The sequence below is a fragment of the Salvelinus fontinalis genome, chromosome 3, assembly GCF_029448725.1.
Source record: "Salvelinus fontinalis isolate EN_2023a chromosome 3, ASM2944872v1, whole genome shotgun sequence".
Classification (NCBI taxonomy): domain Eukaryota; kingdom Metazoa; phylum Chordata; class Actinopteri; order Salmoniformes; family Salmonidae; genus Salvelinus; species Salvelinus fontinalis.
The window spans coordinates 21,289,340-21,305,207 of NC_074667.1; the positions used below are offsets into that span (position 1 = coordinate 21,289,340).

Consider the following 15,868-nt stretch of genomic DNA (forward strand, 5'->3'; position numbering starts at 1 on the left):
ATTGAAATTATATAGTTATGTTTACAATTATATATTGGGTGTGACAAATCATATTCCCCCGTCCCCCCTGGGATTTCAGCCTATGCTACTGTCTACATAAAATCATTCAAAATTGGCTAGTTGCTACAATGTTGCAAGTTTGTTAGAGACATCTTGGGGTTGGACCCTGCCCACCTATGACAAGCTACTGTGGGGGTATTTGAGTTAGAAACAAATAACGTTTTTCAACCATCTACAGAAGGACTAGTAGCTATGCACTACAGTTTGGGGGTTATTTAGCCAGGAGATTACATAGGAAGTATCCAAATACTGACTAGCTGATGTGGTTATGGTAAATATTTTCCCAAGTTTCTCTGTTTAAAAAAGTGTTTTAAAAATATTTATTACATATGACTGTATTAAAATACCTGGTTTGTAGAAATACTAAGAAGATATTGAGGTGATGAGGATGTGGTTTCACTTGACAATAAATCTGTCTTTAAGTGATCTACAATACAGGACAAAGATGAAGACTTCAACTTGTAAGCTTTGTCACTCAGAATTCATTTATCTGATTTGTATACAGATTTGTATAAAAAGTAGTTGCATTTGATAAAAACTAAATTCAATAGACTTGAAACAAACTGAAAACAAACCAAATGAAATAAACAAAATGTAACCTTAACTTGTTCACAGGCCAATGTCAATTGAACAATTAAACCTCATTCTATGTAAAGTCATAAGTGACTATTCAGGTATTGATTACCAACCATACATTAAAATGTTTTTAAAAAATCTACAAAAAATCAATATAATAAACATCAAACAACAAAGAAAGTTATTATACGAAAGAAAGAAATACATGTTTTAGTTAAAAATACATAAATATAAATAATATATATAATACTTAATTTGTACATGAAATTCCTACCTGAAAAACAAGTATATTTATTAGCACCACCTGAATCACTGCAAAATGACTAAGCTGACTTCACAGAGATCATTCTGTAGCCTATAATTTTTGCAGAGTTGTTTTTGAGGACGAGAGTAGCCAGCAACATCTTTTTTCCCACCATCCTCGGAATGAAACTGACGCTCCTCTCCATAGTGCCCCCTGGCTTTAACAGTTGAATACTGCAAGATAGGAAGGCATTTTTATGTTACGTATTTGTCTGAATGACGCAACATATGAATTGACAAGACTGGTTATTCATGTGAAGGTTAGGTGAATGGGGGTTAAAGGGGTAGTCCACCCAATTACAAAATTACATATTTGTTTCCTTACCCTGTACGCAGTCTATGGACAAGATAAGACACTGGCAGCAATCCAGGCTTTGGTTTTGTTTACCTATCTTTCCATGTCAATAGCCCGCTTACAGGATAAGGAAATCAATATGTCTATTTGTAATTTGAGTGAACTATCCCTTTGAATCTAGTGAAGTTAATCTACAGCGTAACATCTCATAATGAAAATGTTGAAGTGCAAAGAGTTTACAGAATGTAGTTTTGCCTCTAAATCTTGTAAAGTTCCCCTGTGGATATCACTCACATTGCCGTTGCTCATATTGCCATGGCACCAAGTAACCATGTACAGTATAGTTACTGCCTTTAGATAAGAGTTTCAATTGTTTCTCCAAATGATCTTATACTGGCGCTTAGGTTTACACAGCATTACGTTCTGTCCTTGACTAACCATACAAATATTTAAGGACTTATACTATGCCACTCCTTGTGTTTGCACATTCTTTTGCCAATGCTCAATGGAATGCACATTTTTGTTGTTTTCGGCAGTTACCATCACTGCCTTCCATCACTCCTTACGTAAGAAATGTTTTCGAGTTGACGTCTGAGACACCCAAGAAGGAAACACATTCAAAGAACACTTAAAGAACATGTTCTTACCTTGAGTGCATTTCCCCCTCGATCAAACCAGAGCCAGTCACGGTTAATAGGCCGCTCACAGGTACAGAGAAGGGGTTGCAGAAGACTACGAGGGCTGTGTGCTCCTTGTGTGGCATGACGGAGTCTTCATCTGCAATCTAAAGAATAAAAAAGGTTAAAGCTATGTCCTTCGTCTGCACACATAGTCCACAGGATGTTATCAACCCATTTGTTTTAGGTATAAAACAAGTAATGGACCTATTTCACATAGCAAATCACTGTCTAAACATAGCTATATTGTTTAGTCTAGGACTTAATTGCTTGAATGTTGACGCAAGATGTATAACAGACGTTCAAATACCCCGTGTGAAGTTAATTTGCTGTGTAGAGACTTTCTGAAGAGATGTCTGTACCTGTATGGAGAGTTGAGGGCTGGTGATGTTGAACTCCTCTGAGGCCAAGACTCTCTCCCGAGTGCACTCGTCCTCCATGACCACAGCCAGGTTGACCAAGTCATCTCCCATCAGAGACTCATACTGGGCATGGTCGATCAGGTGATGAATGGCCTTAGCTGGAGGGAGGGCGAGGGAGAGGGAGAAAAAGTGAGGGGGGAACCAATTAGTGAATACATGAGGTAGGTTCAACAAAATGGTATGGTGTCCCTGAATTGTTCCATATGACCAAAGACAGAATTTTAAGGAAAATTACTACTTTTAAGTGGTATAGTAGGCATGTCAAGAAATACAACACATTTCATTTCATAGATCTGTGTGGAGGGAGTACAGTATCTTTAGGGTGCTAGCCATATGACATTATGCGCCAATATTAACGTTAGCGATGCGTTAAGGTTCCTACCTTCATGCGGCGCTATCCGGATGACGTTGTGGACCTCCCAGAAGGTGTCTGAGGGACTACGGTTGTACTCTTTGGTCTGAGCGTTGACATGCTCCCTCAGCACTTTGGGGATGCTGTCCATGTTGGTGACCATGACTGTGAAGGTTATGTTTTCCCCAGCCACAGGCACTTTAAGGAGGCTCAGAGACACTGAGAGGCCCTGGGTTGACCCTATGAGACACATGTGAATGGAACATTAAATGAAGTGTATTATGTCAATGACTCAAAGAAGTGTAATATGTCAAGGACTCAAGGAAGTGTATTATGTCAATGATTCAATTAAGTGTAGTATGTCGACTACTCAATTAAATGTATGATGTCAATTAAATTTGTGGACAGACGGAATATAGACAGAACCATATAGAAGATCAAAAAATCAACACTCACTTCTCTTATGTGTTGATTCTCCTGAAAATACTAGAGAGAAAAAAACATTGTTAGACATTTGGAAATAGGAATAGGCTTGTAATAAATACTGTTGAATAGTGCTATTTTTTCATACACTGAATGAATAATGTAGCTAGTAAGTTAGCACTTGCACTCTTGCAAATTAATTACTTAAAAATCATACAATGTGATTTTCTGGATTTTTGTTTTAGATTCCGTCTCACAGTTGAAGTGTACATATGATAGAAATTCCTTACCTCTACATGCTTTGTAAGTAGGAAAAATATATATATATACACATACAGACAGTGTATTCGGAAAGTATTCAGACCACTTCGCTTTTTCCACATTTTGTTACCTTACAGCCTTAATCTAAAATGGATTAAATATTTTTTCCCTCATTAATCTACACACAATACCCCATAATGACAGAGCAAAAAAAAAAAATCTAAATGTTCGAACATTTATTTAAAATAAAAAACTTATTTACATAAGTATTCAGACCCTTTGCTATGATACTCAAAATGTAGCTCAGGTACATTCTGTTTCCATTGATCATCCTTGAGATGTTTCTACAACTTCATTGGAGTCCACCTGTGGCAAATTCAATTGATTGGACATGCTTTGGAAAGGCACACACCTGTCTATATAAGGTCCCACAGTTGACAGTGCATGTCAGAGCAAAAACCAAGTCATGAGGTCAAATGAATTGTCCGTAGAGCTCCGAGACAGTATTGTGTCAAGTTACAGATCTGGGGAAAGGTACCAAAACATTTCTGCAGCATTGAAGGTCCCCAAGAACACAGTGGCCTCCATCATTCTTAAATGGAAGCATTTTGGAACCACCAAGGCTCTTCCTAGAGCTGGATGCCAGGCCAAACTGAGCAATCGGGGGAGAAGGGCCTTGGTCAAGGAGGACCAAGAACCTAATGGTCACCCTGACAGAGCTCCAGAGTTCCTCTGTGGAGATGGGAGAACCTTCCAGAAGGACAACCATTTCTCCAGCACTCCACCAATCAGGCCTTTATGGTAGAGAGGCCAGATGGAAGCCACTCCTCAGTGAAAGGCACATGACAGCCCCCTTGCAATTTGCCAAAAGGCACCTAAAGGTCTGTCAGACCATGAGAAACAGGATTCTCTGGTCTGATGAAACCAAGTTTTAACTATTTGGCCTGAATGCCAAGCATAAGGTCTGGAGGAAACCAGGCACCGCTCATCACCTGGCCAATACCATCCTTACGGTGAAGCATGTTGGTGGCAGCCTAATGCTGTGAGGATGTTTTTTAGCTGCAGGGACTGGCAGACCAGTCAGGATCAAGTGAAAGATTAATGGAGCAAAGTACAGAGAAATCCTTTATGAAAACCTGCTCCAGAGTGCTCAGGACCTCAGACTGGGGCGAAGGTTCACCTTCCAACAGGACAATAACCCTAAGCACACAGCCAAGACAAGACAGGAGTGGCTTCGGGACAAGACTCTGAATGTCCTTGAGTGGCCACGCAAAGAGCCTGGACCTGAACTCGATCTAACATATCTGGAGAGACCTGAAAATAGCTGTGCAGCAATGCTCCCGATCCAACCTGAAGAGCTTGAGAGGATCTTCAGAGAAGAATGGGAGAAACTCCCCAAATAGAGGTATGCCAAGCTTGTAGCGTCATACCCAAGAAGACTCGCTGCTGTAATCGCTGCCAAATGTGCTTCAACACAGTACTGAGTAAAGGGTCTGAATACTTATGTAAATGTGATAATTCCATTTTTCTAAAATCCTGTTTTTGTTTTGTCATTATGGGGTATTGATGAGGGGAAAAAATGATTTTATACATTTTAGAAAAAGTCTGTATCGTAACAAAATGTGGAAAAAGTGAAGTGGTCTGAATAGTTTACGAATGTGTGTGTGTGTGTGTGTGTGTGTGTGTGTGTGTGTGTGTGTGTGTGTGTGTGTGTGTGTGTGTGTGTGTGTGTGTGTGTGTGTGTGTGTGTGTGTGTCTTCAGAGTCTACAAATAGTTTATTAACGCTTATCCATGATAGTTACTACACAGTCTTACCGATTTGATATTAGCATTTGATTCATGGCATCACTTCCTGTTCGACTCACCCGTGGTGGGTTTGTAGTTCCCTGTGATGTTCTGAGGCCTTGGTGAGCCTACGGTCTGGGTGACGATGAGGGAACCAACTCTCTCTGTGTCTGTGCTGGAACTCAGCACCTGGCCCTGCTTCACAATGACCGTTTGGACGTCAGCATTCACCTCAGCATACACAAAGGGGATGTCGTAGACCAGGTCCACACGCCGGTCTCTGATAGCCTTCACTGGGGCTGGGCCACAGCAGAAGATTCCTAGGAGGAGGAAATATATGGTGGAGCTTTAGAACTAAAAGCAATAGTAGCCATAGTCTTTGATTGATTCCAGTCTGGATGACGTAGAATGTGTCATAAAAATAATAGAAACAGGTCATAGACATATATTAATTTTTTTTCTCTGGTTATCAGTGTCGGTGGCTTGTGACTGTGACAAGTGCAGGGTCTGAATATCTTAAAAACTAAAATAATCGTTTTTTACTTGTTATTTATGAATGGCCTTTCAGTTTTATTTAATCTAACTTGTATTATGGAGTTTCTATTTAGTCTGTTTCGACTCTGACCTTCGCTCCTCTCCTGCGGGGTTGGATCCAAAACCTGCCATCCGTCAAATCCTGCACCCAGGTCTGGCCGGGTCATCCAACACTCCACCCATACATGGAAATTCCTGAAATGGGGGACAAAACAGCACATTTTAATACCAAAGACTGATTGATTTTTACATGCAATTACTTACATGTTCCTTAAAACACTTTTTACTGTCATATAATCTACTTTCATATTATTTAATCTACAAATAATATTTAATACTCATGGTGTGGTAATGCTGTAGACTAGATATCTGCTTACCATATGCTGTCTTTACTGTGAGGTAGTTTCTTGCCCGTCTCAGAGTAAAACTCCTCGATGACCAGGTTGCCGTTGGTGTCATGGGCTGAGTTGAAGTTGGTGATGACACGGGATGGAATACCAAGAGCTCTCATAACTAGGAAGAGATAGAAATACAAGGATGAAGAATTTGTCAATGATTTGACCAATGATTTTCTAACTCGTTACATTCCTAACAGAAAGACAATCTTGTTCAAATATTCCATTACGATTGTGCCATGATGAACAGATACAGAAATTCAGCTGGGAGTGATATTATTCAATATGCATTGATAAAACATTTTTACAATACATACATTTCCAACATATTCAATACCTGTGCACATCACAGCAGCAAACACCCAGCACTGGCCGTACATCACTGGGCTGAACTTGGACTTGGCCCACTGTCTCAAAATATCCGCACTTCCTGTCCACTTGGAGGGGGGCACCCCGTTCTTGAAATCGCCCAACCAGTTCCCTCTCAGGACTCCTCGGTCGTCCTCGCAGTTGATCTGATAGAGAATGACACAATTATCTACCCAATGTTCCCTCTAGGGATCAACAATGTTTATTCGGTAACCATTTATTTGACATTTCTGAAATACCTGGTAACAAGGTACTTACATGGGAATTTTTTCGAGTCCAAAAGTTAAGTACAAAGTACCGTTTATTAAATTCAGAGTGAAATCATTTAAGAAAGGTTAACATAGTAAGATGACTCAGCTACATAGAAACAATATTTTTTAATGGCCTTATCACGTAACCTCACTTCAAACCTCATTGCTTGAACTGAAATATAAACACATTGTGTGAGCGTATTATCAGTATTATAGACTGCCAGACATTTCAAGCCAGGTCCTGTTTTGTGAGCTCCAGAGCTCCTGAGTTCTTATTCTAATTTCAACACAAAGCGTGAGAGATTCATTTACTATCTGAGGGATCTGAGGCATTGTCACTCACCATGGCAGACACCACCCTACTGAGGTAGATAGGATCGGCGTGGCCTAGGTAGTCCTTCTGCCAGTTCCTGCCGTGCTGCGGGCTGACCTGGAGCAGCTTCAGACAAATATCCAGAATCTCTGGCTCGTACTGCATTGATAGAAACAAAATTGAATATTTATTTATTTATTTACTTTTTTCATCTATGTTATACATTTTTCATTTATGTAATTATTTTGTCAACTTATGTCATTATTTATTCATTTATGGAACAGATTTTTCATTTATTCCTTTATTTATCTTTAGTCATGTATGTTGTCATGTCAAGCCTTTTTGTAGATGTCTCTGGAAAATGTGGTAATTGACTGTGAATGGTATCGTAAAATGTTTTGAAGCTGGTCAGGAGATGCTCACCTGATCGAACGACCAAGGTTTTGATTGAAGGTTTTTAGGGGTCCCCATGTACAATAAACCAGAGTCATTATTTACATATTCCTCTCTCTGGTCTTCGAAGGGAATGTACACTGCATCCTCTGGAGGGATAACACTTTGATTACTTTAACATCAAACATGTTTGTATCTTATAAATTGGTACTTACTTTGAGAACGGATCGATGTAGAAATTTGCCAATATGAACCCTTACCTCTCCACCGCAATAACGGAGGTAGGATTCAAAATAGCTGCCATGCATCACCAACGTGATCACACTTAGTAAAGCACTTTTGATGATAGGCACTGCATTAATGCAGTGTACCATTATCATTTCCAGAAATCTTATTATCCTATCCAATCAAGATTAAAGTTTGCATTTGACTCAAGGACAATCTGTGTTGGGATAAATTCCATTTCATTTTGTGTCTTGAATCAGAATTTCTATTCACTTCTATATTGCTATGAAGCGAAATGGACTTGACACCAAACGCGGCTACAATCAATACATTTAATCATAGGAGCCGGTTTAAGTCATCCTAAAGATTAACTCACCGTGGCACCAGGGGTTGCAAAGGAGAACAAAGTCTCCCACCACGTAGCCCTGCTGACCGTGCTGTGTGAGCACGTGTAGCTGAATACTGTAGCGCCCTATGGAGGAAGAGGCAGGGCTGGATATGTACAGAGAGGGAGAGTTGGGGTTCAGGCCATTGGGGGTGAAGTAGGCACTCCATCGGGATGGGGATCCCTGCTTGGAGAAGGTGACGGGGAACTCTGCGTACAGCCGACCTGTCGGGAAAAAGGAATGAATATGGGTCAGCTAACGCAATGCACACCACCACTATTGTCTCCTTAATTCTCATGAATGGGTGTACTTGAGCTTTCTACAGAGTTAAATACATCATCCATGCTCTGGCAAATGTCCTAACCGATTATTGGCAAAACAAATATGACTTGAACAGTATGTATCACAGTGTACCTAGGAGGATTCTGAACATCAGGGTGTCAGTGTGTGGGTTGAAGGCTCGTCCCTTCAGGAACAGGGTGATTTTGAATGGTGCTCCTCTCCGCACCACCAGGGTTTTAGAGTTGAACCCCTGGGTATAGTGGCTCTCATGGTTGCCCTGAAGTTCCAGGTTGACATATTGGATTCTTAATTCTGGAGGGAAAGAAACACTGGGCGTTTGTCAATGGAATACTGAAGACTTTAATGTGAGTCAAATGCAGAGATCGGAAACCACATCCAAATGTGGAAATACCAAGATGTTCCTTTTTGCTATTCAATAAGATATCTCGTCTGAATAGTAAACTCTGCTTAGCAGTGCTAATTACACATTTAACAATTCCATCTAGAATAGAAGGATTTTTAAAAATTCTTTTTTTACAGATAATAAAATCATTCAGTTTTGCGTGATGATTTACACTAGAATAATTTCAAGGATTATAAAAGCATACTGATTCAATTGTGGTGTCCAGAGCTCACGGGGGTGCAATGTTGAATTGCCTCGAAAGTGTCATTGCGGATTGACCATGTGACCACAAAACTACAGTTTGACAGTTGAGTAAATCTGAGTTGTGATATAACCCACCAAAGAATCATACCACTAAACTTTTAATGTCACAGAACAATAAATTGAGTAGTCTAAAAAGAATATAGTGCAATAATAGTCATAAGACATAGCCTGACGATAAGCATAACAAAAGCAGTATCTCACCTTCCATTTGTGTGTGCTCCAGTTCGAAAGGCTCACTGTTTTAGTGATATGGGGAACACTTTCCATTTCTACCTATTTAAACAGTCTCCTCTGCCCCACCCACTGGAGTGTCTGAAGAATTACTGTACAGGGTGTTTGCAAGCAGATTAACTGGTTTCGCCTATGATCACTGACAGGTTTTTAATCGGACTTATAACCTTTATGTGATCGCCTAGGGAAAGAGTTGTACAATACTCAAGGACATAGGTGTGTTCTTGCGCAGATGACTTACCAATGTGCGTGTTTAGAATGTGAGTGACTAACAGGACCAACTCACTCAAAAGTACAGTACATCCCAGATAGCAAGATATGTCCCCTGCTTGCTATTTTCCGCTGACACTACGACCAAGGCTATAAATTCGAGTTAGCCACTCAAGACATGATTTGCATTTCTGGCGGGTAGCCCCCATTCAGAGGACCACTATAAGCCCTTGGCAGACAGCTTTTGCATCGCTGGTATTAAGCCTCCGCTTAGAGGACAGCTATTTAGCCATGAGTTAATTTGAAGGACAATGGCAAGGAATTTCTCTCATCTCAAATTCGGCCTGCCACCCTTCGGCTACCATAGCCAGCCAGAGGCTGCAAGCTGTTTTGTTGTTTCTATAAATACCTTATATCTGTTGTGATTTTAATTAGATGTAATTTATTTGCCAATTTAAAACACAGTACAACCACACATGGGGACATAATCCATTTACAATCATTACTGATTAAACAAAAAGTGATAGGCCTACATCTAAACATTTACAGTTTAAGTTAATGATAAAATGATTATACCCAATAATAGCCGACATTTTTACCATTGTTTTAATATAGGCTACTATATGTTTGAGGCACTAAACAATGGTTCCTTCTTAGCAATAAATGTCACTACCTAAACTGCCTCAACCACTTGAAGAAAAATGATAATCACAATGTACAGCAAGTAGGTGGCAGCGCCTCTTCAACCCACAGAAGAAATAGCTACCATCCTACATGGTCATCACTAGTTACCACAGCCACAAAGTCATAAATCCCGCCTATTTCTATAAACTATACTGAACAAAAATATAAACCAACATATAACAATTTCTAAGATTTTACTGAGTTACAGTTCACATAAGGAAATCAGCCAATTGAAATCAATTCATTAGGCCCTATTCTATGGATTTCACATGACTGGGAATACAGATATGCATCTGTTGGTCACAGACACCTTAATAAAATGTAGGAGCGTAGATCAGAAAAATAGTCAATATCTGGTGTGACCACCATTTGCCTCATGTAGCTTGACACAGCTCCTTCACATAGAGTTGATCAGGATGTTGACTGTGGATTGTTATCCCACTCCTCTTCAATGGCTGTGCGAAGTTGCTGGATATTGGCGGAAACTGGAACATGCTGTCGCTCTCATTGATCCAGAGCATCCCAAACATGCTCAATGGTTGACATCTCTGGTGAGTATGCAGGTCATGGAAGAACTGGGACATTTTCAGCTTCCAGGAATTGTGTACAGATCCTTGCAACATGGGGCCGTGCATTATGATGCTGAAACATGAGGTGATGGCGGTGGATGAATGGCACAACAATGGGCCTCTGGATCTCGACAGGATATCTTTATGTATTCAAATTGCCATCGATAAAATGTGTGCGTTGTTCACAGCTTATGCCTGCCCATACCATAACCCCACTGCCACCATTGGGTACTTTGTTCATAGCGTTGACATCAGCAAACCGCTCCCCCACACCACGCCAGATGGCAGTCTGCCCGGTACAGTTGAAACCTGGATTCATCCGTGTAGAGCACACTTCTCCAGCATGCCAGTGGCCATCGAAGGTGAGCATTTACCCATTGACGTCGGTTACGACGCCGAACTACAATCAGGTCAAGACCTTGGTGAGGACTACGAGCACACAGATGAGCTTCCCTGAGACGATTTCTGACAGTTTTGGAGAAATTCAACGTTTTATCAGCTGTCCAGGTGGAGATCCTGGGCTGGCGTGGTTACATGTGGTCTGCAGTTGTGAGGCCGGTTGGACGTACTGCCCAATTCTCTAAACCAACATTGGAGCCGGTTTATGGTAAAGAAATGAACATTAAATTCTCTGGCAACAGCTCTGGTGAACATTCCTGCAGTCAGCATGCCGATTGTACGGTGGCATTGTGTTGTGTGACAAAACTGCACATTTTAGAGTGGCCTTTTTTATTGTCCCTAGCACAAGATGCACCTGTGTAATGATCATGCTGTTTAATCAGCTTCTTGATATTCCACACCTGTCAGGTGGATGGGTTATCTTGGCAAAGGAGAAATGCTCACAAACAGGGATGTAAACAAATTTGTGCATGCAATTTTAGAGAAATAAGTATTTTATTTCAGCTCATAAAGCATGGGACCAACACATGTTTATATTTTTGCTCAGTGTATAAAACGCCTATTTCTAATATGTTTCTAATTAAAAATAGATTTTAAACCTAATCCTGAGTTCAACCACACTTCATCCAAACCTTAAATTAAGAAAAGCACATTTTTGTTTTCACAAATTTTTAAGAATAGACCACTTTAACTTTGTGAATGTGGTAATTAACGTTAGTGGAAACCATCCTCGACCAAGTTTTCAAACCTTTTTCAAGCCGGCACGCATTCAGTCAACGATATAGATGGAGCAACAATACACTAGCCTGGATTTTTAATCTTGCAAGCAGCCAGGGGATCATTTGCGGGAGATTTTTTAATTATAATTGTTTTATTTTTAGTTCTCATCTGTTCATGCACCAGATTGGAAAGCAATGTTTGTTTAATCAATTAAGTAGCTAATGTTACTGCTTTCCTTCATTTGTGAGTAGTTTTACTTCTGTAAAGTCAACAAGGACAATAACGCAAGCTAGCTAGCTAGCCTAGCTAACTAGTCAACATTACTTGGCTAGCTTACTAACGTTAGCTAGCTAGCTACCTACACTATATTAATAAACGTATGTGGACACCCCTTCAAATTAGTGGATTTGGCTATTTTAGCCACACCTGTTGCTGACAGGTGTATAAAATTGAGAACATAGCCATGCCATCTCCATAGACAAACATTGGCAATAGAATGGACTTACTGAAGAGCTCAGTGACTTCAATGTGGCACCGTCATAGGATGCCACCTTTCCAACAAGTCAGTTCATCAAATTTCTGCCCTGCTCGAGCTGCCCCGGTCAACTGTAAGTGCTGTTATTGTGGGTGTAAACGTCTAGGAGCAACAACAACTCAGCCGCAAAGTGGTAGGCCACACAAGCTCACAGAATGGGATGTAAAAAACGTGTAAAAAACGTCTGTCCCCGGTTGCAACACTCACTACCGAGTTCCAAAGTACCTCTGGAAGCAAGGTCATCACAAGAACTGTTCGTCGGGAGCTTCATGAAAGGGTTTCCATGGCCGAGGAGTCGTACACAAGCCTAAGATCACCATGCGCAATGCCAAGCCTCGGCTGAAGTGGTGTAAAGTTCGCCACCATTGGACTCTGGAGCAGTGGAAACGCGTTCTCTGGAGTGATGAATCACGCTTCACCATCTGGCAGTCGGATGGACGAATCTGGGTTTGGTGGATGCCAGGAGAACGCTACCAACCGAATGTATAGTGTTAACTGTAAAGTTTGGTGGATGAGGAATAACGCTACAGCATACAATGACATTCTTGACGATTCTGTGCTTCCAACTTTGTGGCAAAGCGAGGTCCATCCAAAATTGGTTTGTCGAGATCAGTGTGGAAGATCTTGACTGGCCTCACAGAGCCCTGACCTCAACCCCATCGAATACCTTTGGGATGAATTGGAACACCGACTGCGAGCCAGGCCTAATCGCCCAACATCAGTGCCCGACCTCACTGAATGGAAGCTGAATGGAAGCAAGTCACTGCAGCAATGTTCCAACATCTAATGGAAAGCCTTCCCAGAAGAAAAGTTGCTTTCGTCTCGACTTTCAAGAATGCCTGACAAATCAGTATTTGAAGGATAAACCACAAGAAATGTAAGTTGTATAATGTTAATACAGAAAAAGCTGATAACTGCTCTAATCCCCTGGAGTCGATTGACGCACAAAGAAGAACCCTGTGCCGGCCAGGGAGGCGGAAGGACGAATGAACCCTGCAGCCAGAGTCCTCAATGTACCCTTCCATGATCTTGGTCTCCGGACCAAACAGTGAATAAAGCCGCCCCAGAGGTTGTGTAGTGCCCAGGAGGAGGTCAATGGCGCAGTCGTAGAGTCGATGCATAGGAAGAAATGTGGCGTGGGAACGGCTGAGAGATCTGAGGCTTTTCCTAAGACTGCAGGAGAACATCCAGAGGCAGCCTGCGCCGCCTTGAGACAATGCGCGTGACAGAACGGGCTCCAAACTGGGATAGAACCCGTAGCCCAGTCGATCAGGGGGTTGTGCCTCTGGAGCCATGACAATTCCAAAACCACAGGTACATGAGGAGACTCAATGAGCAGAAACTGCATGGACTCACTGTGGTTGCCTGACACTCGCAGGTTGATGAGAACCTTACTGTGAGTGACCTTGCCAATAGAGCGTCCGTCCAATGCGCTGGCGTCCATGGGAATGGAGAGGGGTTGTGTGGAGATGCCCAGCTCCGACACCAGGGTAGTGTCCATAAAGCTCCCGTCGGTCCCAGAGTCCATTAGCACCCGGAGAGATTTAGACCAGTCACCCTACAGCATAGAGAGGAGTACGAGTAATGGGAGATGGGAGACTCCCTGTATGGCCCACCAGCATACCCGTACCTACTGATGAGCCTGGTCTTTTTCTGGACAGGTGGATGTGTAATGAAGTACCACAATACAGACAACTTTTGGAGCACGTCTGCGTAAACATTCCTCAGGAGACAATTTAGCCTAGCCCAGTTGCATGGGCTCCGGAGGAGGCAATTCGACAGTCCTCGATGATTCCCAAGGAAACTCGGGTGACATCGGATTATGTCGGGAATGCAGGCGTCGGGGACCTCCGGGATTCTTAGCTAGCTAGCTAGCTAATAACATTACTAAAATGCACCGTTGCCTTGATTCTCAAGAGCTATGGCTATGAAGATGTCGTGTATGGATTGTAGAAGTGTTAGACTCAAGTCTTTTGCATGAAAATAATTGATTGTTTATACATAAGACCATGTAGTAAACATTACAATACAATCCACAGGATGTTGGTGGCATCTTAATTGGGGAGGACGGGCATGTGGTAATTCTGGAGCGGAATCAGTGGAAAGGTATCAAATAAATCAAACACATGGTTTGATGCCATTTCATTCGCTCCGTCACAGACATTATTATGAGCCGTCTTTCCCTCAGCTGCCTTCACTGATACAATCCTATTTACAGTGTTGTATACATGTTTCTTTCTGTAGGATTCCAGAGCTGCTGGAGCTGGCCGTTTCCTGTATACCTGGAGTGATGTTTGACATCATGGAGTATGGGAGAGCTACAGTGCCTTGCTAAAGTATTCATCCCCCTGGCGTTTTTCCTATTTTGTTGCATTACAACCTGTAATTTAAATACATTTTTATTTGGATTTCATGTAATGGACATACACAAAATAGTCCAAATTGGTGAAGTGAAATGAAAAAAAAAGGAAAAAAAACAGAAAAGTGTATATTCATCCCCTTTGCTATGAAGCTCCTAATTAAGATCTGGTGCAACCGATTACCTTCAGAAGTCACATAATTAGTTAGATTGCACACAGGTGGACTTTATTTAAGTGTCACATGATCTGTCACATGATCTCAGTATATATACACCTGTTCTGAAAGCCCCCAGAGTCTGCAACACCACCAAGCAAGGGGCACAACCAAGCAAGGGACACCATGAAGACCAAGGAGCTCTCAAAACAGGTCAGGAACAAAGTTGTGGAGAAAGACAGATAAGGGTTTATGTTATAAAAAAATATCAGAAGCTTTGAACATCCCACAGAGCACCATTAAATCCATAATTAAAAAATGGAAAGATTTGAGACTGGGATGGAGGTTGACCTTCCAGCAGAACAATGACCCTAAGCATACTGCTAAAGCAACACTTGAGTGGTTTAAGGGGAAACGTTTAAATGTCTTGGAATGGCCTAGTCAAAGCACAGACCTCAATCCAATTGGCAATCTGTGGTATGACTTAAAGATTGCTGTACACCAGCGGAACCCATCCAACTTGAAGGAGCTGGAGCAGTTTTGCCTTGAAGAATTGGCAAAAATCCCAGTGGAGTATGTCTCGATAAGCTTGGCACATCTAGCCAAGAGACTTGCAGCTGTATTTGCTGAAAAAGGTGGCTCTAAAAGTATTGACTTTAGGGGAGTGAATAGTCAAGTTTTCTTTCTTGTCTTATTTCTTGTTTGTTTCACAATAAAAAAGATTTTAGCATCTTCAAACTGGTAGGCATGTTGTGTAAATCAAATGATACAAGCCCCCCCCCCCCCCCAAAAAAAAAACATTTTAAGGCAACAAAATAGGAAAAATGCCAAGGGGGTGAATACTTTCGCAAGCCACTGTATTTGGAAGGGTGTGAGAACCATGAGCCTCCTAGGTTTTGTATTTCTAGTCAATGTACCTAGAAGAGGACAGAAGCTAACTGTCCTCCAGCTACACCATGGTGCTACCCCACAGAGTGCTGTTGAGGCTACTGTAGACCTTCTTTGCAAAATAGTGTGTTTTAATCAATTATTTGGT

General features: G+C 41.5%; 1 protein-coding gene across 1 annotated transcript; it reads right to left on the reverse strand.

Annotated features, from left to right (window-relative positions):
• Positions 1 to 253: 253 nt before the first annotated feature.
• Positions 254 to 13,846, reverse strand: tgm5l (transglutaminase 5, like). Its single transcript, XM_055900732.1, has 14 exons — positions 13,675 to 13,846; positions 8,436 to 8,615; positions 8,012 to 8,245; positions 7,441 to 7,559; positions 7,048 to 7,176; positions 6,422 to 6,599; positions 6,067 to 6,202; positions 5,781 to 5,884; positions 5,236 to 5,475; positions 3,142 to 3,171; positions 2,716 to 2,925; positions 2,274 to 2,431; positions 1,882 to 2,018; positions 254 to 1,113 (listed from the first exon to the last, which is right to left on the reverse strand). The coding sequence occupies exons 1-14, from the start codon at positions 13,844 to 13,846 to the stop codon at positions 960 to 962; spliced, it is 2,181 nt and encodes a 726-aa protein (XP_055756707.1). The 3' UTR covers positions 254 to 959.
• Positions 13,847 to 15,868: the final 2,022 nt, after the last annotated feature.

What these genes read in the sequence shown, in the direction of transcription:
- tgm5l (XM_055900732.1), bottom strand. Translation starts at nt 13,846, where the DNA reads ATGGACTCTGGGACCGACGGGAGCTTTATGGACACTACCCTGGTGTCG. An exon ending in TTGCAACCCCTGGTGCCACG is followed by an intron (nt 7,560 to 8,011) that starts GTGAGTTAATCT and finishes TTATCCCTCCAG; the next exon opens with AGGATGCAGTGTACATTCCC. An exon ending in CACAGTAAAGACAGCATATG is followed by an intron (nt 5,885 to 6,066) that starts GTAAGCAGATAT and finishes CCCCCATTTCAG; the next exon opens with GAATTTCCATGTATGGGTGG.